At 40.6% G+C, this 26666-nt stretch overlaps 2 protein-coding genes across 2 annotated transcripts in view; one reads left to right on the top strand and one right to left on the bottom strand.

Annotated features, from left to right (window-relative positions):
* LOC132099013 (sialic acid-binding Ig-like lectin 7) overlaps positions 1–26666 on the bottom strand; it is a 64588-nt gene that overhangs the window by 27566 nt on the left and 10356 nt on the right. The gene's annotated exons all lie outside the window — the stretch shown is intronic.
* On the top strand, positions 24331–26490 carry LOC132098394 (uncharacterized). The gene is made up of 2 exons (XM_059504518.1): positions 24331–25680; positions 26107–26490. Exon 1 carries the CDS (start codon positions 24577–24579, stop codon positions 25327–25329), a length of 753 nt encoding a protein of 250 aa, XP_059360501.1. The 5' UTR covers positions 24331–24576; the 3' UTR covers positions 25330–25680; positions 26107–26490.

Here is a 26666-nt window from a genome sequence, read left to right as displayed (position 1 = left end):
AATCAGTGCTGGAAAGCTCAGGTGTGTCTGTTTAAATTGTTCAGCAGTGTGCTAGTTGTGTACTATTGTGTACTAATTTCTTAGTTTTTTTTTATTTTTTAAAATTATTTATTTACTTTACTTTTTTGTGAATGTGTACTTTGTATGAATTCATGATTTGTAGGTTTCCGTGTGTCTGTTGTTACTCACTTCATTGGTATATCGACCACTTCTCTTAGTTCCTTCTTGTATAGTCTGTGAAAGTTTCCCATTTTCTTTTCTAAAACAAACAAACAAACAAAAAAGCATGAGTCCAATGTTTAAATAATTTAGATTCTAAATGAGCTTCACAGTTAGCAAAATCAATAAATCAGACAGGATTGGCATTAAAGACACACAAATGAATATCATTGCATTAGATACAAATGATCAAAACAACTGGCATGTACAAACTATTTATGGTATGCCAAAGGGTTTCACAGATCTATCTACTCTATTCTTTGCAACAACACCAAATGGTGTGAAGGTGGTTATTATTAGTTGTGTTTTTGTGCTGAGTTTGTATATCTCAGTATATCTATAGTATAAAACCTTTCAAGCCTCTGTTTGAAAAATATAAATTTGTAAATCTGCTTGTACTATTATATAAACAGCCTTGTACGATTATACTTTACAATATTTTACTATACTATTATACTTCCTTTAAATAAATGTCACTTTGTTTAAAAGTATGTTAGTGCTGCTGCAACAACACTAAAATTGTTTTAGATGTGACTTAATGGTACATTAAATTATAATACATTTTATCTACTGATTTTTCAAAAACATGTACAGTGAATAGAATAAACCTCTTTTAGGATGAGAATGTGTTCCCTTGACAAATATACATTTAAACTATATCAATAATTGGTTAATGTACAAAAAAAGAATCAGATCAAATTTGTATAATCAGTTTTTCTTACTGGTTTCACAGTGAACTTCTATTATGCACCATTCTTGATATCTTATATGTGTCTTGCACCTACCGTACACAGAAACATGTAATGGTGCATAACAACACGACCACCCAACCCACAACAACTGCATTAAGCACAGAGGAAAGATTAGAACCTAAAAAAATAAAATGAATGAGTTTTGTTGTTTGGAAAACCACTGATGATTCACTGATTCAATTAATCAAGTGCTAGAGAGTTATAGTGTAATCTTAAACGTTATATATATGTTACATAAGAGATTAGCATTAGAATTCATACTTATTTTAATATTTGCTTCCCAAAGCTCAGACAGCTGACCAGTTCCATTTTAACAAACCTAAATATATAAAAAATTCTGCAATTAGCTTAAAATTGATTTTAAGTATATCTTAAAGAGCACTTAGCATAGTTAAAGTTGTTCCAAAATAGCTCATTTGTTATGCATTTAGTATAGTATAATACAAATATAAGTCGATATTAGTACAACTAAGTGTCTTTCTTTTTTACTTGGGAACAGTTGGGTGAAAACCTTAACATTTGTCAGCGAACCAGGATACTCCTGTGCTACCTTTAAAAACTGATCAGATGAAGGCATCTCAGGAGTAAGTGAAGCTAACATTGGATTCAGATGTACCTTGATGCTACACTACCTTTCAAAATGTATCAGATGATGTCATGACTTAGGTCTGAGTTGCTGTGTTTTTGCTTTGTTGTCTGTGTGCCTAGTCTCAGAACACATGGGTTTTGTTTTGGCAGCTCATGTGTTTTGCTGTCAGTGTTGTTTTAGGCTCCAAGTGTCTTTTGATTTTTTGTTTTTGTCTGGAACTGTTCCCTCTCTTCCTGTCAGACTAGACTGGTTCTGCCTCCGGTCCTTGCATCGCTTTTCTGTTGGGATCCCCCAAGACTTGACTCCAACTCCTCTCTGCACTCTATCCTCTAATTCAGGGAGTTTGGTGGGCCTTCGACGCTGTGTCCCAAGGACTCTCAGATCAGTGTGACTTTGACGTTGCGTCCCCAATGACGCTCTGGTTGATGTGACTTTGCCGTTGCGTCACAGAGGACGCTAGGACCGGTCCCCGCTGAGAGATTTCTTTTTTCCCTGTGGAGTGATCATTCTTTTGTTTTCCCAGTGAGGGCTAAATAAACTTTTTTTTTTTTTGTTACCTGCAACTGAATCCTGCATATCCCTGACAGATGAAGGCATCTCAGGACGATTCAGACATACCTTGATGCCTTCCTATAGATTTACATGTTTTTAATTTATAAATTATTGACATTTTATTCTATTGGATAAATCACAGAACTGAAACTCACATGGAACAGATGAAGGAAGCTGAAAGAGTTGACTTGCATTTCCATGAATGTTTCTGCTGACACACTGCAGAGTGGATGTGTGTGTGAGAGACTGATGAAGAGTGATGGAGCTCCTCAAGCCTGTGCTGCTCAATCGCTCTTCACTGATGAACGTGTTTGAAGAGTTAGTGACAGGACGTCCAGACAGATGCCACTCCAGTTCAGGAGAGGGATTCCCATCAGCCTCACAGAAACACACAGTTACATCAGTCCTTTTACAGCTGAAGGATGGAGATATTTTAGGAAAATCTGAAAAAGAGAAATAGAGAATGAAGTGATACATGGACATCTTATGGTGGAGAAAAGAACTGATGCCACAAACATCTTACACTGAACATGTACTGAGATGCTGTTCTGTGCTGTTTTGTTCTGGTCCTGTAGCTGGTAGGTTATAGTGCAGGTGAAAGTGACTCTGTGCTGACGGTGAGTAGCAGTGAAGTTCAGATCAGAGATGAGCTCCTCTCGTCTGCTGCTCTCTCTGAGGGGGATTCTGGGAGTGGAGCTCCATGTGAGAGTTGGTGGAGGAGAGGAGCAGAGAGTCTCAGCAGAGCAGCGCAGACTCACAGAGCTCCCCTCCAAAACCTCCAACACCTCCTTCTGATCCTTCACCTTCTTCTGCTCCACATACAGCTGCACTGTGGGTTTGGGAGAGTCTGAAACAAACACATATTTATGTTGTATATATGAATATGCCGATTATAAAGAAACATTTTGGTCGAAGACTATCATAGCCAAAGTTTTTTTTGTTTGTTTTGTTTAGTTTTTTCCTCAAATAAGATGAATAATGAATAAAAAAGTATATATTGATCATGGAAACTCTGGCTTGGATTGAAACTGTGTTGTCATTTAGACTACTGTCATAAAATGTTCATTTCAGATAGTGATTGTGAAAGAGATTTCATTGTACTGTACTAGATCACAATTTACAGTTTATAATATTTTCTAGTCATGAAGTCACTCACCAATCACATGAATTGAAACACTTGTTTTTGTATAGGTATGTATCAGTCCACCTTCACCCTCAATCCTGAAGTAATATTGACCACTGTGATTTGATCTGAGGTCATGAAAAACAGTGGTATAGTCCTTGTCTTTTAATTTTCCAGTTATATTCCCTTTCATGAAGGATTTCTGGCTTGATGTGCTTGAGTTAAACACTAGATTGTTGTTCACATCAGACCTGCCTTTGAACCACTGTCCTGTAGCACTTTCAGTGAGATTTTTGTCATGTATTTTTTTTATTTCAAATCTGCACTTTATGATCACACAGGATCCACTGAGATCTTCGATCTTCTCTTGCAGACTGATGTCGACCTTTCTACAGCAAACAGCTACAGTAACAACACACACACGATAAAAAGCATTCAAACACAAGCAGAAATAAACACTGAAGCATTCAGACACACATTTCTGATCTGTTATAAACAAAATGTATGTTTTATTATCTTACATGTAATTGTATTAAAGCATCATTTTATAAAGGGTGAACATTAGCAGAACAACCGAAGCAGTGCAATTGACCTCAAACCTACTATTAATGTATTTAATAATAACTGTAAAATTATGTATATTGAATGAGGTCCCAAACGTCAGAAAACATTTTGTGTATGAGTGTCTGAATACATTTTTTTATTTTATTAGTTAATTTACATTCTTAGTCACACTGAACAGGTCACACTCTACTAGAAGAAGAAGAAGAAGAAAATAATGCAAATTAATAGTTGGGAAATATACAAAATTAAGCTTCTAACGAAAAAAGGTTTCCAACAATGAAACATCTAAAGAAAAGAAATTAAGAAGAAGAATTTAAGACTTACCAGAAACAAGAAAACAGTCTGAACTGCTGCTGATTTGAGACTGAGTGGAAGTGTGTGAATCAGAAGCACAAAATACTGACTGAACTTCCTGTGTCAGCATCAGCTTACATGTTTAACTTGTAAATGAGAAAAAGCTTCTTTAATCACTTGTACATGAATGAACTTTCAGCATTTTAAGCACTTAAAACAAACTTTCAGCGTTGTTGTAGTGTATATGTTCTGAACTCCCCTTCTTTCTCTTGTGGAATGATAGAAAAACTGACAGAGTTGATTTAGTGCTGAAACATTTCTTGCAGCATTTCAGCTCTGTGGAATTTTTTTAATTTATTTCCTAAAGGACTTGCGTTCATGTTCTCCTTCTTTATTTTGTGCTTTATTTTTGTTAGGCCAACCTGGGTCAGAGAGCATTTTAGTGGCTGTGAAGTCAGTTCCTCGAAAGAACAAAAACCCAGCAGAGGAAACATGATGTTCAACACATCACTTCTCAAATACTTCTCAAAATACTTTTTCTCTTCATTTTAAAATGTATATTTTGTTTTAATTTACCATCAATTATTAAAATAACATTTCAATTATTAATTTAATACAGTGAACTTTTTTGTAGCTAGCTACGTGTATTTACATTGTGAATCGCTCTAACTGGGTAAATCACTTTTATCTGCACCATACCAGAAAAGGCAGTGAACTCATGCTTTACACTCATTTTATACAACATTTGCCATTTTTAATTTACAGATTATATTTTGGCTTCGACAAATGGGATTCAAAATTAGTTTTGGGTATGTTTAGAATATACTGGTTCATATGAGGAAATGCTAAAGAGCTGTGACACTTCTCTTTATATCAACAGCTACATTTATTTATGGTTATCATCTTTAACAGCAGAAAGCAAAAACAAATAACTGTATGAGTTATTAAATGGAAAAAAAGCATTTAAAATGTATAAACATTTATTTTAGAAGGCAAAGAAAAAGAGTACTGTATTTTAACAGTTATATTTTACTAAACAATAACTAGAATGCATGCACATAAAAAAACTTTTTTTTTTAATCCACTCAAATATATATTTGCAAAGTAATTACATTCATAAATTGCTGTCAGTATTTCTTGGTCTTCATGCTCGTACAGCGTATTAACACAGGACACAAGTGAAATGTTTTGTTTTTATGAGTCTTTCATGTAATATATGTATTATAGAAATCTTGAAATTAACTGAAGAAGACAAAGGAGAAAATCAGACATGTGTTTGTTGATTATTGTGTGTCTCTTCTCTTAATGTTCAAAGTCTCATATTCAGAGGATGGAGCAGAGAGCTGAGGAGACACATATGTGCCTGCTTCCTCATACAGAGCCTGAAAACAGAAACACTCTTCAACAACATCATCATCATCATGCTGCCTTAACATATCCACTATGAAATTAAAGACTCACCTTTTGCTTAGTGGACAGTCTGGGGTATAAAAAATATATAAGTTAAGAATAATAGGTATATTAACAAATTATATATATTTTGCAACAACCTTGTCATAGTTATTATTATTATTTATTTGTTTTGCAAACAGATGCATCATGCAAACAGATTAACCACAGTTTTGTTCATCACACCAACTAATGTTTGGCCAGTCTTCTTGGCCTTGATTGGCATGCTAGTCCTAGTAATAAATGTGACTTGGTTTGACAACTAATGCTAGAATATTCATAAATTTTTAGTATCCAAGCGCTTTTTGGGGCCACTGTATGAGTCTAAAGCATGTTGTTGGTTTTTATAGGTATTTACTTTGTGTGAAGGCTATAATAAACAACAGAATTTTGCACTGACATTACAGTCCTAAAAAGACAACAGAAATTTTACTCTCACTTGCTGTCCTGCGGCAAAACACGAGGGTAGTTGCATTTTAGATACATTCTGAGTGATCATGCCAGTAAATGGTGAAGCAAGAGAGGCTTGCTGCTATGAGAACTCTGGTGCGGCCCAGGCTGGTTGAATGCCTGTCAATGGATAGAGGTAAGTCAGCAGTATTTATACTATGGTATTGATTACTTGATTGTGTTCCACTGGTGTTGATTAGGCTAAGTATCTGATGCGCTCCTCCTTAATTAGTGTTCCTGTAGCTCAAGTGGTAGAGCATTGCGATATCAAGCGCAAGGTTGGGGGTTCGATTCCCCGGGAACACATGATAGGTAAAAATTGATAGCCTGAATGCACTGTAAGTCGCTTTGGATAAAAGCGTCTGCTAAATGCATAAATTTAAATTTAACCTTGTTACTAAAACCTCATTTGTTTGCACAAGCAAAGTCTAAATTGCAAACACACCAGACTGATTCATCAAACCTACTTTCCTGCAGTCTATGTTCTTCAGGGCTGGACGGAGCCAGCGGAGAAACAGAAAATTCAGGTCTGGACGGAACCAGCGGAGAAACAGAAAATTCAGGGCTGGGCGGAACCAGTGGAGAAGGAGGAAATTCAGTGCTGGACGGAACCAGCGGAGAAACAGAAGATTCAGGGCTGGACGGAACCAGCGGAGAAACAGAAAATTCAGAGCTGGATGGAACCAGCAGAGAAACAGAAAATTCAGGGCTTACCTCTATAAGGTCCATTAATTCCTCCATATAATTTCCAGAAGCCGAATGCAGCTCACCCTCAGTAGCAGGAGTGTGGGCAGGGCTTTTTCCTTCATGCCCTCGATCTCCACCAGTAATCCCACAATGCACGGTGTAGCCTGCTCACACACCTGGTCAGTCGTGCTCTCGAGTCTTTGCTCTCCGACAATTATTGGCTCAGGCTTTGCAGCTGCGGTGGGCTCTGGCTTGCACTCCGTGCAGCGGGATGGCAGCTGGCTGGTCTCAGGTTCAGGAGTGGGGCTGGAGATATCCTCTTCAGTGGTGCAGATGGTAAACAAAAATCCATTTTTCTCCAGCAGCCGCAGAGCCCGAGCCAATCATTGTCGGAGAGCAAAGACTCGAGAGCGCGACTGACCAGGTGTGTGAGCCGGCAACACCGAGCCCTGAATTTCCTCCTTCTCCGCTGGTTTCGCCCAGCCCTGAATTTTCTGTTTTTCTGCCTGTTCCGTCCAGCCCTGAATTTTCTCCTTCTCCACTGGTTCCGTCCAGCCCCCTGAATCGTCTGTTTCTCCACTGGTTCCGTCCAGCCCTGAATCTTCTGTTTCTCTGCTGGTTCCGTCCAGCCCTGAATTTCCTCCTTCTCTGATGGTTTCGCCCAGCCCTGAATCTCCTATTTCTCCGCTGGTTCCGTCCAACCCTGAATCTCCTGTTTCTCCGCTGGTTTCGCCCAGCCCTGAATCTCCTATTTCTCCGATGGTTCCGTCCAGCCCTGATCCTCCTGTATTCCCTCCCAGCCTCCCTCTCCCGCCTCCTCCTAGACCTGCGAGTCCCTCTGCTCCACTTCCGCTGGTTCTGTCCAGCCCCGTATCTCCTGTTTCTCTGCTGGCTCTGTCCAGCCCTGATCCTCCTGTGTTTCCTCCCATCCTCCCACTTTCATCTCCTCCTAGACCAGCCAGTTCCTCAACCTCATCTCCACTGGTGCTAGTCAGTCCTGCAGCTCACCCTCAGTCAGCGCCATCTGGGTGCGATGGTTCGCCGCGGGACTTCCAGTCTCCAGCTCCGCCTTGGCGTGTTGATTTCCCTGTCTCCGCATCCAGCCTCCGAGCCCTGGACTCCTCCTCAGTCTTTTGACCTTGCGGCTCCGCCTTGACACCCTGGCCCCTCGTCTTCACCGTGACCCTCGGCGTCACCCTGGCTCTGCTGCTGCTTTGCTCCATCATGGGCTCCTCACCCACCGGCGCAGTCTCCGTCTGTCGGTCCCCTGGTTTCGTCGGCTCCTCCACCATGGCTCCTCCCGCCATCGACTCCCCCGTGGGTCATCATCCTGGCTGGTCTCTGGAGCACCATCTGGCTCCTCCTGCTCCAGGCTCCTCCCTCCATCCACTTCACCCTGGTTCCAAGGTCCTTGCTTCCTCTTTGCCTGCCCATTGCCTGCCCCACGCCCGCCTCCAGAACCCCCACCCTCCCTCCGCTGGTATAAGTTCACCCGTTCCGGGAGGGGGTGAACTTATGAATTTTTTTTTAATTTAACCTTTATTTAACCAGGAAAGGTCCCATTGAGTTACAAAAACTCTTCTTCCAGGGAGTCCTGGCCAAGACAGGTGGCCAAAAGTTTAACCCTTTTGGCGCCACATCAAATAGGGTGTAAAATTTCATGCAACCTCCCCTGCACCAGATAGCAGACATGTAATACTTCATCTCAAAAAAACGTCATGCTTCTATACAAAATCCTCGAGCTAGAGCGCATTGAATCAGTGCGAACAAAAGCAGAGCTAGTGTGAGAGTGAGCCATTTTATCAGAGCAATATTGTCAACGTCATCGAGTATTGGCATTAGATTATTATTATTATCATTATTATTATTATCTAATGGCATCAATAAAGCTTCAATAAACCCGCAATGAAGTGTTGGGACTTCTATTCGCGGAAAATGATTCTGAAGGGGAATATCTGCATTCAGAAGATGACGGTGATACTGAAAGTGAAAGTATAGCCCTACACCAAGCACAAACGGTGAATCATTTGCCCAATGTAGATGGTCCTTTGCCAAATGTCAGAGGTGTGAAAAATGTTTGCCGAGGTCGGAGTGTTCATCGCGAAATTAGCAGGCGTGTTATTGTTGCGGGGACGAGGCAAGAGATTTTTACCGCACTAGACATGTATATTTGTCTTCTGACCGCACCTCTCCGCAATCGCTGCAACAGTATTGTAGTGGAGACTTTGTCTAATGCCACTGGGTATGTTAGACGAGGTCGAAGTATTCATAGGACAGTTAGGAGGCAAGGTGGGGAGTCGCAATGACACTGACAGTAGTCCGAGCTGTGCACACTCGGCGCGTGCATGAGGCAGATCTGGCCGATGTGACATGGGGCAGAGCTTTTGAACTAAAGAGGTCTTGTCTACTTGTGTTTGTGTGTCATATGAATAATATATATGTGCCTCATACATGGAATCAGAGTGCCTGCTGTATGTAGTAAATAGAAAATCTCTACAGCAAAAGACCAACCGCTACATGCATTCGGTTTGTTTCTTCCATTTATTAGTAATGATTTACACAGTTTGTTTACTACTTACTATTTACCTGAGCATTCAGTATTGTGCAATATAGTACACAGAAGATGAGGGACATTTTGGAGGGAAATAAGTGCTGCATTTTATCATTTAAACATGTGACTTTTCATGAAAATTCTATAATTCAAGATGGCCACCCCCATATGACGTCATAATATGCAAATTAGATGGGAAACTGTAATCCTTACATAAACATTGGGTCATCCTTAATATTTTTATAATTGACAGAAAGTCTCTATCTTTTATCAATTTTAAGATATAGCCTTTTGAAATTAAGATGTCAAAATCGAACGTTTTAGGGAAAACCTCTGGCGCCTAAAGGGTTAAATGCAGGACATAAATTACATAATATACCAAAAAAATCTATACACTATACATACTAGAAAACAAAACAAGACATTAACGTCAGCAAATAGGCTACAAACATACAATTGCATAAGATATCTAATTAAAAACAATTACACTGTTCAGTCAGAGTTGACTTTAAAAGGTTTTTAAAAGTATTAATAGATGGAAGTGATGCTACATTTAAAGAGTTCATTCCAGGCATTTGGTGGATATGATGAGAAAGCTTTTTTACTGATGGCCGTTTTTGTTGATGGAGTAATTAATATTATTTTCTTTGACGACCTTGTCCTGTAAACACTATTTTGGTAAATAAGCAAATTTTAAATATAGATGGGTAATTTACCCATTAGTGCTCTAGCGATAAAAAGCAATAAATGGATTTTGCTTCTGAGGGAGAGGGAGGACCATTGTACAGTTTCATACAGTGTGCAGTGGTGAGTCCTAGCTGCTGCACCTGTAATGAAATGTAATGCTGAGTGGTATAGTAAATCTAGTATTTTTAATAAAAAAGAAGTAGAGTGCATATAAATTAGGTCACCATAATCCAAAACTGATAAAACATTTTCCTTGCTGAACAAGGAAAGCACTTCTTTAATCTAAAAAAAAAAAACCTAACTTGGGTCTGAGTTTTTTTTAAAAGGCTCTCAATATGGACCCCAAAAGACAATTTATCATTCAACCAAATTCCTAGGTATTTGTAGGAAGTCACTCTCTCTATTGGAGAGATATATACCACGTTGTGTTAAAATAGTGAAATCGATAAGAAAATGTGAACGTGTAAAAACCATTAATTTTGTTTTTTTTAGCATTTAATACCAACTTTAATCCTACCAGAGATTTTTGTACCTGTCTAAAGGCAGACTGTAAATTATGAATTGCTTCCTTCAATGACATAGCAGAGGTGTACAAAATAGTATCATCTGCGTACAGATGAGCCTTAGCTTGATTCAGATTCAAACCTAAATTATTTATATATATGGAATATAAAATAGGGCCCAAAACTGATCCTTCAGGGACACCCATTTTTACTTCTAGCAGGGATGAAGTACAGTTATCTAATGCCACACACTGAGTTCTACCACTCAACTAATTAGAAAACCAATTTAACACATTGCTACTAAAACCTATTTTACTGAACTGTTACATTCATTGACTTTCAGTTTCCTTATTTGGTCATTTTCCTGTTCTTGTTTGGTTAATTGATTAATCCCCACCTGTCTCCATTCACCTGATTACTTCCCTCGTGTTTAAATACCCTGTCATTTTAGTTCCCCCTCGTCCGTGATTTTTGTATCCGGATGTATGATATTGTTGATGTTATGTTGATGTAGTGTTGTATCTCATAGTATGGTTATGTTGGATGTGCCCTTATTCTCCTGCAAACATTAAAATAACCCGTTTATATATCTTCTTCCTCGTGTTTCTTCACTAACACACCAGCAGCCCTGTAACCAAAACCAGATTATAACATTGACATTGGGTTCATTTTTTTTTTTATTATTATTATTATTATTTTTTTTAATTTCTTCTTATTATGATGCTTATTGTGATTAATAAGGTTGAGACTGTGTGAACTGAATCATTTAGTCACACAAAAGAGAATCACAGAAAGGAGTTCCTGGAAAAAATAAATGCACATTTACTTATCGTCATTATCTTTCTGTGTTTTCCTGTGGAAATTCTAAAGATTTGTATTCTCAAGTTTAAAACTAACACAGTTCTCTTACGAGAGTTCTCTCGTACTGCGTCTTAGCTAAGATACACTTACACGAAATACTGAAAATTATCCTTAATTTTGAATTTTTGTAAAGCGCATTTGCAGCAGTACACAGCCATAGGCGAGACGTCTCGCTCGCTCATTGGCTTCTCTGCGGCAACTGCACAGCCTATCGAGCGCAGGCTGATGCAATATCAGACCAATAAGGGCGCTTCGCGCACTTCATGCCACTTCCCGCCGAAACGGGTGTGGCCCAACCCTATAAAAGGAGCTCGAAAAGGCTGACTCACCTGATTTTTCATCTCTTCAGCGAAGCTCACGCATCGCTGGATCACGAAGGAAGCAAGCGCCGTTTGATAGGCATCTCAGCAGGACAAGCCACTTCTGAAGCTGCTGGCATTCGCCGCCTTCCACTGCCGTTCCTGCTACGCTCTCCGGCGCCTATATCCTTTTTATATCCTTGTGTGTGTTCGCCCTTCGACGCACATTCGTAAAAGAGCAGCGTCTTTTTAAAGATGCCCTCGTGCGGCTCGTGCAGAGCCCCGCTCAGCGAAGGAGACCGTCACGTCATCTGTGTCTCCTGCCTGGGTGAGGATCATGCAGTGCTCGCGCTCGCTGACGGCGGCTGCCCTCACTGCGAGCTACTGCCGATGGTGACTCTGAGGACTCGCCTGGCATTCTTCTCCAAGCCTGCATCCTCCGCTGCGCCGCAGCGCCGTAAAAAGCGCCGCTTTCAGCGTTTATCTCGGATCTCTCCCTCCGCGCTACTAAGTCCGCTGCACAGGCCATGGGACGGGTCATGGCTTCCGCTACGGTGGCTGAGAGGCATTTGTGGCTAACGCTTTTGGACATCGCAGAGTCTGAGCGCGCTGCGTTCCTCGACGCGCCGCTGACTCCTGCTGGCCTCTTCGGATCGTCTGTCAACGAGTTTGTCGAGAGATTCGTCGAGGATCAGAAAGCGTCACAAGCGTTTAAGCACTTCCTGCCAAAGCGCTCCGGTTCTGCAGCGAGCCGCGCTAGACCGGCCCCACAAAGCTCTCAGTCACGCCCACCGCCTCCAGCTGCTTCATCGCGACAGCGTCAGCATCGCAGCTCGGATCCCCGTTCTCGCTCTTCCAGCCGTCGTGAGTTTGTGAGCGTTATGCGCTGCCGACTGTTATATGGGCAGTATTGCGTAAGACCCGCATTGCCACATTGGTCAGGCCTTGCCTCAACTGTGTGATGTCATATTGCCGCATCTACGGGTGCTGCTAGATATGGGACGGAGGGCTCCCCCCCCTCCTGTCCTGGACTCTCTGTGAGTACCTCGGGTGACTGTGCACTGTAATTCCTGGGCGTTGCTTCAGGTTTATTGGTGTGTGATCCCTGCACGCACGGCGTTTTACATGGGGTTCCCGTAGCGTCTTAGCTAAGATGCAGTACGAGAGAACTCTCGTAAGAGAACGTACTCGGTTACTAATGTAACCTCGGTTCTCTCTAGAAGAGGGAACGAGTACTGCGTTCTCTGCCGTGCGTACGATTCACTCTGGTTCGCTTCGGCGATGAAATAAATCAGGTGAGTCAGCCTTTTCGAGCTCCTTTTATAGGGTTGGGCCACACTCGTTTCGGCGGGAAGTGGCATGAAGGGCGCGAAGCGCCCTTATTGGTCTAATATTGCATCAGCCTGCGCTCGATAGGCTGTGCAGTTGCCGCAGAGCAGCCAATGAGCGAGCGAGCCGTCTCGCCTATGGCTGTGTACTGCTGCAAATGCGCTTTACAAAAATTCAAAATTAAGGATAATTAAGGATAATTTTGCTTCAGTATTTCGTGAAAAGAGACTTTTCCCGTAGCTTCTTAGCTAAGACGCAGTACTCGTTCCCTCTTCTAGAGAGAACCAAGGTTACGTTAGTAACCGAGTACGTTTCTGGTGGTACCTCTTAGCTTGCACCCTGACGCCCGCTTCCTCGACACCCCTCAACTCGCACGTGCCAGTATTTACAATAAGATTTCAGACAGGAACCACTTTGGCAAGTTTACTTGAGTTTATTGAACACTTTTATCTTTGGCGGTATGGTTCCTTATTGGGGTTCTTGCTCCCAAAATAATTTAACATATGTGACCTTTAAACATTAACCCCCCAGAACCATCAGCTTGGAGATACATGAGATACAATTAAGACTCTTAATAATGTCTTTAAAGCAAACAGTGATAATCATGTAGATGTTGCAGTGGGACGTTTATCCTGTAGCCTGGTTATGAAGATGAGTGTCTCTCAGCAGTGAGGTCCATGCCTGCCAAGATTTGAAAGCCTTAATCTGAATCCTTGATCTGAAACAAAGACAACAACCAGAAGTCGCATGGTAAAATGCTCATGCTTATAATGGGGAGGGAGGGTTGTGAGCCGTTTGAACATGCTTACCGAGCATCAGTGATGCGCAAGTTGATCCAAAATGAGCGGGTGCCTGTGGTCACCCGCGGTTGCCCACGGTTACGAGTCATCCAAAAATATTTTGAATGATATTCGGGTCGCGCTCGGTCGGGTCGTTTGAAATAAAGATGCCAATTAAACCTTTGTAATCAATATAGTATTAGACACAATTTTGAAATACATAGGCCACTTTATTGGCTGAATAACTGGCACGAAGATGACACACGAGCTCAGTCTGTAGGAAGAGATGGAGGCGGCAAGAAAAAAAGGTGAAGACGCTGTTTTTGGTAAAACATGATTTTGACGACTTCATTGAGTTTTGTTTTATAAGAAAACTCTTTTTAAAAGATTTTCGTTTTGTATAAATTGTATCTTAATTTTGATCAATGTTTTATCAATCAATTGCCCGTATTTTATAAATAAGAAGCAAATATATAGCAGACAATGTGATGAGGCGCTGACACGATCACTTGAATTGCATGTGAACTGTAGGGTGACCAGATGATATTTGCTGAAATTCGGGATGGGGGGGGGGGTCGTGTCTGCGGTCTTGGGTGACGGGATGGGGGGGCTTGATATTAGACTGCGTAGCCTATAATAAAAGTTAATGAATTTCAAACCTTAACTAAACACATCTTTATTCAAAGATCAACAGTCTGTCATTAGTCTTTAGTCTGCCACAAAAAACAACAACATTAAAATCATGAACTCAAATGTCAATGTAAAAAGTAAAAAAAACAATGACTGTTGTAACAGTGCGTAAATCAGACCTTTTTGTAATGCTAATGCTAATAAGCTTAAACGAAAATAACAAAATAATTGTGTAGCGGAGGATTTTTTTGTACACAATGCCGTGAACTGTCAATCACTCCTGTACGTGTGAATCACTGTCCTCCTCGCAGCTGCAGCAACTTGCGCTCTCTTCATCAAGCTTTAAAACAAAAAGGGGACAAAAGGTCGTATTGTCTTTGTGCATATAGATTAGTTAGATAAATAAATATCGAGCCCCCTACCGTATTTTTTTAGAACTTAGAAAAAAGATTCTGCAGCCAATGAGCAGCCGGCGGGGGCTGGTTGCAGGATGACTCAACCTCCGCAGACAGTTTTTAATGTTTATCAGACAATAACTACTCTCAGGTCACCCTAAACTGGAGGGTGCCGAAACTCAGCTTGTGCCTCGCAGATTTGAGAAATATAGGCTATATATTACAGAAAGCTTGAAATGTCTATTTTTAAAGGAAAATATTAAAACCAAAATAAATAGGCTACTCGCTGATTATGTAATTCATATGAAATGTGCATTTCTCTCTGGTGTGGCGAGTCTGCATCGTCAACTTCATCTTTGCAGCGACACAGAAAACACCAGTTTAATACTAAGCAATTGTATGTCTCCTTGCATATTTTCGAACCAGCAGGCCATTCTGGGTTGAGCGAGACCCCACGGAATGAGCGAGCGGAGCGTAATATATGGAGAAATGTGCTTTCTGTTCACGAGCTCTGATCGGAACAAACCTGAACCTCACTGTCTGCTGAACAGAAACATCAAAATAGACATAGCCAGACTAGACTATTTTAGAACAAATTATTAGCTTATTGACGATTTTTTTTATAATTCTTGACAAAATTAGAATATATTAAGGATTTTTTTTTTGCCTAGTTCCTACGTCTATGGCCCAATGACGCTATGATAAGCTATGACGCTATGATAAGCATTTACTATTTTTAAAAAATGCGGGTCAGGAAGCGGGACGGGTACAATATTTTCTTTTCTTTTTGCGGTCCGAGTTGCAGGCGGGTTAGTTGAAAACGTCGGTCGGGTGCGGGTTATTAATACATTGACCCGCGCATCACTGCCGAGCATTGGTGCCACATATATATGTCCCGTGTCTAATAGGAGAGTGGTAGTGTGTGCAATCTGTTTGAATGCAAATCAGTTCGCTATTACGGTGTAATCACAGCTATCAAAGTGAACGTGTCTATATGGATAGAGAATGGTTTATTGACTTTGTATTATTACCATCTTTGTAGCTGGCCATCAGCACACCAGCACGTATTTAAAATGTATTTCATTGTAAATGCTGCATTTCTAGCAATCTCAGGATGTTCTGTAATTAAAATACAAAGTAAAAGCTTCTTTATGTTTCTTATATTTCTTATTTTTCTCACTCATATTATTGTTATTGTATTTTTCTAGTTCTCAAATAAATCACTTATATAATGTTTAAGTTTCTGTCTAGTGTTTTATAATTGAAAAGAATGCAGTGGTATGTTTAATGACTAAATTCAATACAGTTGGTAAAAAAATTATATTGGGGGGGGGGGGGTGAAGACATAGTCTCAGAACAATATTTGAAGGAATCTCATTTCTCATGATATCTTCTTCAGATATGAAATAGAAGCTCGTGAGACATGTGACTTTTAACCCATTACTTGTCTAGATTGCTTAAGGACTGATTTTGTGTATTTTTATATCAAATGAAAAAAGAATTTAGTGTGGTAAATTACAGTATATACCTGGAGTAAATACTGTAATGAAAGAGAAATGTTTCTTTACTGTGGTAGTGGTGGAAATATCTCCTAGACAGATTGATATTGTGTGAACCATAAGACATTTACTTGGCAGGAGGGCTACATAAGGAATATTGAACAAACAGTATTAGCAAGCATCTTACAGCTCAACAAACTAAACAGTACTTCTGAAGAAACAACTAAAGAACAAGAAGAGTTTAAAACTTACCTGTAACAAGACAAGGATGTATCCAGTGTAGTTGCAGTAGTGTGATATGTTAGATATAATACTAGTTCTGCGCTGACTTTTGCGGCATGCGCCGTGACTCGTGCTCAATCACAGAAGTTTGAAAATGTATTCGATATTTCTCTCTCTCTCTCTCTCTCTCTCTCTCTCTCTCTGATTCCATTCTGTCTTCCCCACAGACTGCAGAGAGTGAGCTTTGTATCAGTCCTGTTTTGTTGGAATATAGTGGCAGGAGAGGTGACGGTAAACTCCCTTTAAATGTGAATAGAACCCAGTTAGCTACTGAACAACGTTCTGATTCGTCACTTGCTACATGTATTGCTGGTACCGTGGACAAGGCTTTAGTCCCTCAGATAACAGTGGGTTATTTTTGGGATGATGATATTCTCATGCGTTGGTGGAGACCACGTGCTACAGATGCAGAATTTTTGACTGTGTTCCAAATTGTGTTACTTGAGGCATACTGTAATCAGATTTTAAAATTGGCCCATGAACATTTGTGTTCAGGACACTTGGGTGTCACAAAGACATATCACCGAATTGCCTGACAATTTTTTTTGGTCGGGCATGAAAACCGCTGTGTCTAGGTTCGTACGCTCATATCATGTCTGTCAGTTAGGTGGAAAGCAAAATCAAACAATTCCACTTGCTCCACTACAGCCCATCCCAGTTCTTGGAGAACCGTTTGAGTGTGACGCTAGCAATGGAGGACAGGAGGCAAATGCAAGTAAATAGAGTTTATTGAAAGGAGGTGTGATGAATGAATGCTGGAGAGTGACGCAGGGACCACGACGGCAGCACAGACAGGTGAGTTGGTGACTTGAGTGCGTTGGTAGAGATGACGGTGGTGGTAGATCTGTGAGAGGCGGTGATAATCCATGAGTGGCTGTGATAATCCAGAGATGACCGAAACAGGAAACCGAGCAAGGACAGGAACACAGGAGAAGGAACAGACATCTACACAGAGGACCTCAAACAACGATCTGACAAATGGGAGACGAAAGACAGGGCGTTAAATAGGCAGTTGGAATGAGTCGCACCTGCCGCTGATCAGACGATCAGCGGCAACACCCACATGAACCAATCAACATGACGTAACATGAATACAGCTGGAGACGGTGCATTCACGAACCGTGACAGTACCCCTCCTCCTAAGGACGCCTCCTGGCGTCCCCAGAATCTCTTACCTGTCGATTGTAATCATCGATAAGGGAGTGATCCAGGATGTCCCTAGCAGGTACCCAACTTCTCTCCTCTGGACCGTAACCCTCCCAGTCCACCAAGTACTGAAATCCGCGTCCCCTCCTTCTAGAGTCCAGAATGCGATTAACCAAAAAGGTGGTCTCCCCATCTACGAGACGCGGCGGGGGAGGGACCGGGGTAGGCGGATTAATGGGAGAATGAAATACGGACTTAATGTTGGACACATGAAAGGCGGGATGAATTCTCCTGTACGTAGGAGGGAGTTTAAGGCGGACTGCCACTGGACTAATGATCTTGGTGACAGTAAACGGGCCAATAAATTTGCGAGCCAATTTATTAGATACGGAACGGAGAGGAATATTCTTGGTAGAAAGCCACACTTTTTGACCCACGACGTATACGGGAGGCCTAGACCGGTGGCGATCGGCCTTGGCCTTGGTGTGCGCCCCCACTTGGAGTAGAGTCTCACGGACTCTGGTCCAAGTGCGGTGACACCTCTGGACGAAGGCGTGAGCGGAAGGGACCGCAACTTCGGATTCCATACTGGGAAAAATAGGTGGCTGGTAACCTACACTACACTCAAAAGGAGATAGGCCCGTAGCTGATACTGGTAAGGTATTGTGGGCGTACTCCACCATAGACAATTGTTGGCTCCAGGAGGAAGGATTCTTGGAGACCAAACATCGCAACACCCTTTCCAAATCTTGGTTGGCTCTCTCGGTTTGACCATTGCTCTGGGGGTGAAACCCTGAGGACAGACTTACAGTCGCTCCCAGTAGTCTACAGAATTCTCGCCAAAATTTAGACACAAATTGGGGTCCCCTGTCGGAAACCACGTCTATCAGGAGGCCATGTAACCGAAAGACATGGTCTACGACGGTCAACGCTGTCTCCTTGGCTGAGGGTAATTTGGGCAAAGGAAAAAAGTGGGCTGCCTTCGAGAACCGGTCCACCACGGTTAAAACTACCGTGTTGCCCTGGGAGGGCGGGAGGGCGGTAATAAAATCTAGAGCGATGTGGGACCAGGGTCTCGAAGGGACCGGCAGCGGTTGGAGTAACCCATCCGGGGGCTGATTGGAAGTCTTACCAGTGGCACAAACCGAGCAAGCCAAAACAAAACTGGGAATGTTCTGTGACACTAGCAATGGAGGAGAGGAGGCAAATGCAAGTAAATAGAGTTTATTGAAAGGAGGTGTGATGAATGAATGCTGGAGAGTGACGCAGGGACCACGACGGCAGCACAGACAGGTGAGTTGGTGACTTGAGTGCGTTGGTAGAGATGACGGTGGTGGTAGATCTGTGAGAGGCGGTGATAATCCGTGAGTGGCTGTGATAATCCAGAGATGGCCGAAACAGGAAACCGAGCAAGGACAGGAACACAGGAGAACGAACAGACATCTACACAGAGGACCTCAAACAACGATCTGACAAACGGGAGACGAAAGACAGGGCGTTAAATAGGCAGTTGGAATGAGTCAGACGATCAGCGGCAACACCCACATGAACCAATCAACAAGACGTAATATGAATACAGCTGGAGACGGTGCATTCACGAACCGTGACATTGAGAGGCTCATTATTGACTGCGTAGGACCATTGCCTAAAGCTAAAACTGGACACCAATACCTTTTTACAATTATGTGTGCTAGTTCACATTACCCTGAAGCTGTTCCTTTGCGGACTATCAAAGCTAAAACTGAGCTCGTTCAAGAGTCCCTGGGATTTAGCCCTGCTTAGATGGTTTTTGGCCATTCAGTTTGTGGCCCATTAAAACTCCTAAGTGATCAGTTTCTAGCTAAGGAATCTCCTCTGAAGTCTGTGTTAGACTATGTGAGTACTGTCGGGGGCATCTACACAAAGCTTGGGAGTTAGCTAGAGTTCATCTTGCTGAAGCCCAGTCAAACTTCGCTACAACAAGGGTAGTCTTCAACGCAACTTCCAGCCTGGTGATAAGATCTTAGTACTCCTTCCTCTGCCTGGTTCACCCATGTAGGCAAGATTTTCTGGACCATACCAGATTGAGAAGAATCTGAATGACACAAATGATGCAGTTTCTACTCCCGATCTTAAGTGTAAGACTCATGTTTGCCACATTAATATGCTTAAGGCTTACATTAGTAGAGATCGTGTTAAGTCTCAGCTTTATCCTGTTCCCCTTTTTCCTGTTGTTGCTAACACTGCTTTTAACTTGTTTTCTGTGTACTCTCCTGAGTTAGATGGTCTTTGGAGTAAAGATGCCATTGCTTCATGTGGTCACATATATCTTATCTACCTGCAGCCCAGTGTGATTGTGTGGTCCAGCTAATTGAAAAGTATGATATGCTGTTTAATGATGTACCATCACAAACTACCTTGGTCACTCATGACATTGATGTTGGGGAATGCAGGCCTATCAAACAGCATCCATATCGTGCAAATCCCAACAAGCGTCAGGTTATGAAAACTGAGGTAGAATATTTGTTGACTCATGGCTTTGCAGTGCCAAGTCGAAGTCCATGGAGTTATCTACTCTGCAACGTGGGAGGAACATATACAAACTCTTAAATTGGTGTTTAAACGATTGCTGTAAGCCCATTTTACCTTAAACTTAGCTAAGTGTGAGTTTGCTAAGGCAGAAGTGACCTACCTTGGCAAATTAGTTGGCAAGGGCCAAGTGAGGCCTGAGCAAGCTAAGATAGAGTCTATTATGAATTTCCCAAGGCCAAGTAACAAGCGGGAGTTACGCCGTTTTCTAGGGATGACCGGGTACCACGGTGGCTTTTGTAAGAACTCTGCTACTGTCGTCACACCCCTAACTGATCTCCTTAAAGATAATAAAATAATAAAATAATTAACCTGTTAGCCAGCACCCCTCCCCCATTTCCAACGTACCACTGCATTTTTTTTTCAATTATAAAAAACGAATCAGAAACTTAGACATCATATAAGTGATTTATTTGAGCACTAGAAAAATACAATAAGAATAATTTGAGTAAGAAAAAAAAAGAAAACAAAACTACAGATCATACTGAGATTGCTAGAAATGCAGCGTTTACAATGAATTACAATGAAAATACGTGTTGATGTGCTGATGGCCAGTTATAGAGACGGTAATCATAGAGATGCACAATAAAGTCAATAAACCACTCTCTCTATTCATATAGATGGATTTACACCGTAATAGCGAGCTGATTTGCGCTAATTTGCACTCAAACAGATGGTAATCATGCATATACATTCACATTTAACATAAAACACACTCACACATATATAAAAAATTATAGACAAAAGAAAGAAAAATAAAACAAATAAAGAAAAAAAATAATCAGAAAAATGTAAATACACAACCATTTCTGAGGAAAAAAAAAACATTTCATGAGGCTATTTTTAGAAAATGTAATAAGTGTTTTTATGCATTTAAATAATTAGATATGCTAAAACCCAGAATTTGTTAACAATAAAACATATGAAGAAAGAAAAATTCATAGGACCCTTAACATAATCTTTGTTAAACTTTTAATAAATTGTTATGAAAATGTATAAGTGTTTGCTGGGGTACCCCGAGAGGTACCCCAGCAAAGTACCAGGGGTGTTGACGTCCCCTCTCATTTATTACCGCCATTATAAATAACAGTAAGTACCCTCCCACATCACATTTTAATCATGTCTCAAAAAGACTCTTTGCGCTGTGATTACGCTCCTTTCAACCTTGTTGAACCTGATGTTAATTCTATCGATTATACCTCGACAGACTTGCACAAAGAATGTTTGGATAAATTCTGCACGGAGCTTAGATATCGCAACCTAAACTACCTAAATGCACTACCTCCTCCCACACAGTGTTCGACACCATAGATGGGTGCTTCAGCGGCATCTGGTTCAAAATCATAAAAGCCACGATTGTGCTGAAACACATTATTAACAACAAACTGAGGGAGGAGTGTGAGGGTTGCATGACGGACCATCCGAGTCAACTGCAGCATTCCTGTCTGTTTGAGCCTATGGCTTACTATTTAGACACACGCTTCAACGAGCTGTCTTGCAAACTGTTTAAACCCGATCTTCAGACCATTATCGACTTCACTCTATGCCGCTGCGGTTTAATGACCAATAACATTCTGAGTATTCAAGGAACTGCCGGCGCTATCCTGCATGAATTAAGAGACGAGCCATTCATCGTCGCAAAACTGCAAGAAATTAGGGAAAAGCTGCTGGATGAATCCTACAAGAAAGTTGTTCTGGAAGTTGTTCTAAAAATTCTAGATGAGATATCTGCAGCTGATCAATGAATAGGTGTTAGCGAGGGACTATGTATGTGTACATACGTAACCGATCTATGTATGAAACTTGATCAAAAAATGAGAAAAATAAGGTCTGCAAAATGGTTGAAATTCTGGTCGACTACATACATACTAGATCGTGGGTATATGTTGTGTGTAAATTTTCTTTACTGGTTAGACAGTCTGTAGCGTCATTCTATCAGTTTTTTCATTATTACTTATATCATACATTATTCACACAATTTTATTCTCTTCATTATGTAATCAATTTAAATTTAATTATCTTCATTATGTAACACTTTTAAACTTTATTCTTGTCATTATTTATCCAATTAAATTATATATATATATTCTTGTCACTATTATTATTATCACTATTATTATTTATTTTAAATGACAGCCAGAAACACTAAACTTGTTATTCTTTTGTAACGGCTACATGTCCGAGCTCATGAAAAAAAGTCTATTACACCCCGGTAAACCCTGGATCTTTAGGAGGCAATTTTTTTTCAAAGATGCTGTGTTAAATGATACTGGCATCCCTCTGAGCGATAAACAGGTCTCAGACTGGTTGGCGGGGGAGGATTAGTAAACTTTACACAGAACAGCTCCTATAAACTACAAACGTAATAAAGTCGTGGTCTGTGGTATCGATATGCAGTACCAAGTGGATCTAGTTGACATGTCTGCAAATGATAATAATAAATATCCGTCAAAGAAATTGCAGACGGACTGAGGAATGGAATTTTTTTAACAAGCATTTTCAAGATTTGATGAAAAAAAACCACAACGTTCATTTTGCTATGGCTATTGATTTGAAGGCCAGTGTTGTAAAGCAAATTAATAGAATGTTAAAAAGTCGAATGTGGAGATTTTTATCATCTACAAATTCACAGAGATACATAGACGTTTTGCAAGATTTTAAGCAGGGGTACAACTCCAGTTACCATAGGAGCATTAAGATGAGACCAATGGATGTCTGCGAAGAAAATAAAAGTGATGTATTTCATAGCGTGTACAGCAGTATGAAGAAGAATTCGCACCCAATATTTAGATATAAAGATTTAAATATATGAATTTTTCACCATCTCCGCCTGTATCCATCATGACCCACCTGCATATAGACTCTCTGATTATGATGGCAACATTATTGAAGGGGTGTTTTATGAAAAAGAGTTGCAAATAAAAAACATGCAAATAAACCTGGCGAAGCTGTTTTTAAAGACTTATCAGGGCTTTACATATCGAGGAAGTTCCACAAATGGTGGGGACTACGAGAACGTTCGCGATGTGGTGAGTAGGATAAATGAGCTTATCGCACCACCGGCACTACTGTCTTATGATCAATTTCTAAACAAAGTCTAAGCTTCTACGAGAAACTCTGTTATTTTAGGTACAAGGATTCTTTAGGACGTTCACCCTACCTTGAAAATGCACTTTACAAAAAGCATTATTACAAATGTGCCTCATCAAGCCAATATCAACAGGGGCATGTATACGTTGTATGTTTATACTGTTTATACTGAGATTTTATCTTGGGTACTGGCAAAGATTATGTAACCCCTTTGAATTGTACATTCATATTTTTATTCTTTATTTTTTTTTGTCCTACAGTAAATTTATTTGTAACTATTTTTGTTTTGTGTGCTTTGTGTGTGGATGTCGAAACCAAGGTCAGTATCTGTGAGAGGTGTATCAGAAGGAAGGCAAAAGCAGAAAAAACATCTCCCCTTGTTAACATCGAGACCAGTCGACCTTTAGAACTAGTCTGCATGGACTACCTTTCTCTTGAGCCAGATGGTAAAGGTACTAAGAACATTTTAGTCATCACTGATCACTTTACCAAGTATGCTGTAACAATTCCAACAGCTGATCAAAAAGCAAGAACAGTTGCTAAAGCACTTTGGGGTAACTTCTTCATTCATTATGGGATACCAGAACGCCTGCACAGCGATCAGGGTCGAGATTTCGAATCTGCTGTGATCAAAGGCCTTCGTCTTTTGCTGGGTATAAAGAAGACTAGAACAACTCCTTACCACCCACGTGGAAATCCCGTGGAGCGGTTTAACCGAACTCTTCTCCAAATGCTCGGAACTCTTCAAGAAGAAGACAAGATAAAATGGCGTGATTTTGTGCAGCCTCTGGTACATGCCTATAATTGTACGAATAATTACACCACCGGGTTTTCTCCTTATCAGCTAATGTTCGGAAGACAGCCAAGCCTTCCCATAGATGTAGCCTTTGGTATCAAGCCTGAAGGGGAAAAGAGAGTTAGACATGCTGATTATGTCAAAAAGCTTCAAGAGAGCCTGCAAGAAAGCTACAAAATTGCTGTTGAATACAGTAAGAAGACAGCTCTTCGCAACGAGCAACGGTATGACCTGAAGGTGAGAGAATCCACTTTACAAGCTGGAGACCGTGTTCTTTTCAAGAATGTTGGCATAAGAGGCAAGCACAAGATAGCTGTCGATGGAGCAAGACCATCTATCAAGTAGTCAAGCAAATAGCTGATTCTCCAGTTTATGTCATAAAGCCTCTTACTACTGACGGACCTGAAAGAACCCTCCATCGAGATTTACTCCTGCCCTGTGGTTTCTTAACCCCCACCTATTCCAGTGATGAGGACAACAGGATGGAGGGAAAGGAAAAAACGACTTGTTCTAGGAAAACGCTAATAGTTCCAGAGGATGACGATGAACAAACGTATGATACTGTTGGAGAACCAGATTTCTACTTCCCCCAAATGATGCAGGAAAAGACATATCCTACCATAACCATTGTCAAGGACGTGCCCTACATAAAAGAGGTGGAAGGAAGTTCCTGTGAGACAACACTGAATCCAAATGCACAACCATTTGAACCTTCTGGAGGTGTGGAAAGTTTTGATGTTGAATTTGAGCATGTGCAATTGGATGGGAGAAACGCAGAGGAAGAAGTAGCTTTATCTGAAAAGGGAGAAACAAACTTACCTGAGGACATCCTGGAAGAGAATGTGGGAAACTCACCTGTCAAGGAACTGGATTCTGAGGCTGTTGATGTCAACGATGATGAGTGTACTGAGGATTTGATCATGGATGGGATGGAACCTGTTGATGGAAAAAGAGATGGAACGAGGAAAGAGGATGATGACAGTGAAATACTAATTGAGACTGTTGAAAGAAATGGAAATACACCTGTGCAGGAAATACCTGAGCCAGAGTCCAGACTTTCTACCAGAATCAGGGAGCCACCTGATAGGCTAACTTACACATCGTTAGGAAACCCCTTAGTGTTAGTTATGCAATCCCTGTTAAGTGGTTTAAACAAAGCCTTCACACAAGCCCTTCAGTCAGATGATTTCCCTGAGGTTAGGATACTGACCCCTGATAGATCAGTGATTTTATAGGTTCACTGAATTCAGAGACGCTTGCAGGTTCAGGAGGGGAGGATGTAACCCCTTTGAATTGTACATTCATATTTTCTTTCTTTTTTTTTAGTCCTACAGTAAATTTATTTGTAACTATTTTTGTTTCGTGTGCTACAAAAAAAAAGAAACTGGTATCTTTGGTGCAATACTTTGATGAACCACTAGAGGTGGTTAACTCCGCGGCATGTTGAGAGTCGATGTATATTGAATTCCGACGAAGAAGCCAGCTGAACATGCATGCACGAGGTTGCTAATTCATCCTGTTACTGAGGAAGAAAAAAACACCAGTCAATGCTTTTGATTACTGGTTTGTCTTTTACGAGAACTCTGGTGAGTTTTGCTTATTTATGCATTACTTTGACATTCAAATTGACATTCATCTTTCACTTTATATGTCCTAAAAAACCAATCAGAGTTATACATGATGTTTTGGGAATTATTTAATTATTTGTTTAAAAGGTCAAATTGGCATAGAGTTAATTAATTTGTGTACAACGTTAGTTTAACTGTGTTGGTTAAATGATTGCATCTATGAGTATGTAAATGCACCAAATGGGAAAAAAAGGTGTTGTACAACAAGATTTTTTTGTATATTTAAGCACTTTTATGTGTTTAAGCATGTTTATGTGCAATTTTGTGTTCACATGTTAGATTAACATTTGTACTCACAGACATTTTGTGCAGCTGATAGTGAATGTCGGTGTAGAAATTGTTGACATTTAGAAATGTTTAATGTGACTGCATTGTTTTGTGCAGATTGTTTTTTTTTGTATGCTGATTCTGTTTGAGGATTCACCTTTTGAACGGCGAGCCAGACCCTGATCTACGATTCAAAAGAATCATCGTGATTCAACACGGATCCGAACTGCGAGCTAAGCACATACACACTACCTGGGTAGAAAACACAAAGAGGCCTTTATACACAATGGACATCTGAGTATATTACACACACATGCACACAAGGGATCCAGAAGGACTATTGAGACTTTTTTGTTTGGTTTTATTTTATTTTATTCCTTGACTTCACATTCTTGAGTGGAAACCAGAAAATTGTGATTTCATGTACATTGTGAAAAATTGTTCACTCAAAGTTTTTTTTTTAGTCTCTGCAATAAAATTGCCGGCTGTTAATTGCTTAAATTTAAATTTGTCTCAAACTTCTCATTTAAATCCTCCTAGAGCCGAACCTAGGCCTTATTTAAACTTTGTTGGGTAAAATACACTAAACTTAATCTGTTTTCCCTGTTACAATTACATCAATCTAAATAACACAATGTTGTTTCTATGCCTTAAAATCACAAAACCTAATGGGGGTG

Source organism: Carassius carassius, chromosome 22 (genome assembly GCF_963082965.1).
Source record: "Carassius carassius chromosome 22, fCarCar2.1, whole genome shotgun sequence".
NCBI lineage: Eukaryota > Metazoa > Chordata > Actinopteri > Cypriniformes > Cyprinidae > Carassius > Carassius carassius.
The sequence above is the reverse complement of the archived record's forward strand: the minus strand, read 5'-3'. Positions and strand labels throughout refer to the sequence as shown.

Bases quoted from the DNA above. Each gene is read 5' to 3' on its own strand.
- LOC132098394 (XM_059504518.1), top strand. From the start codon at position 24,577: ATGGAGGGAAAGGAAAAAACGACTTGTTCTAGGAAAACGCTAATAGTT.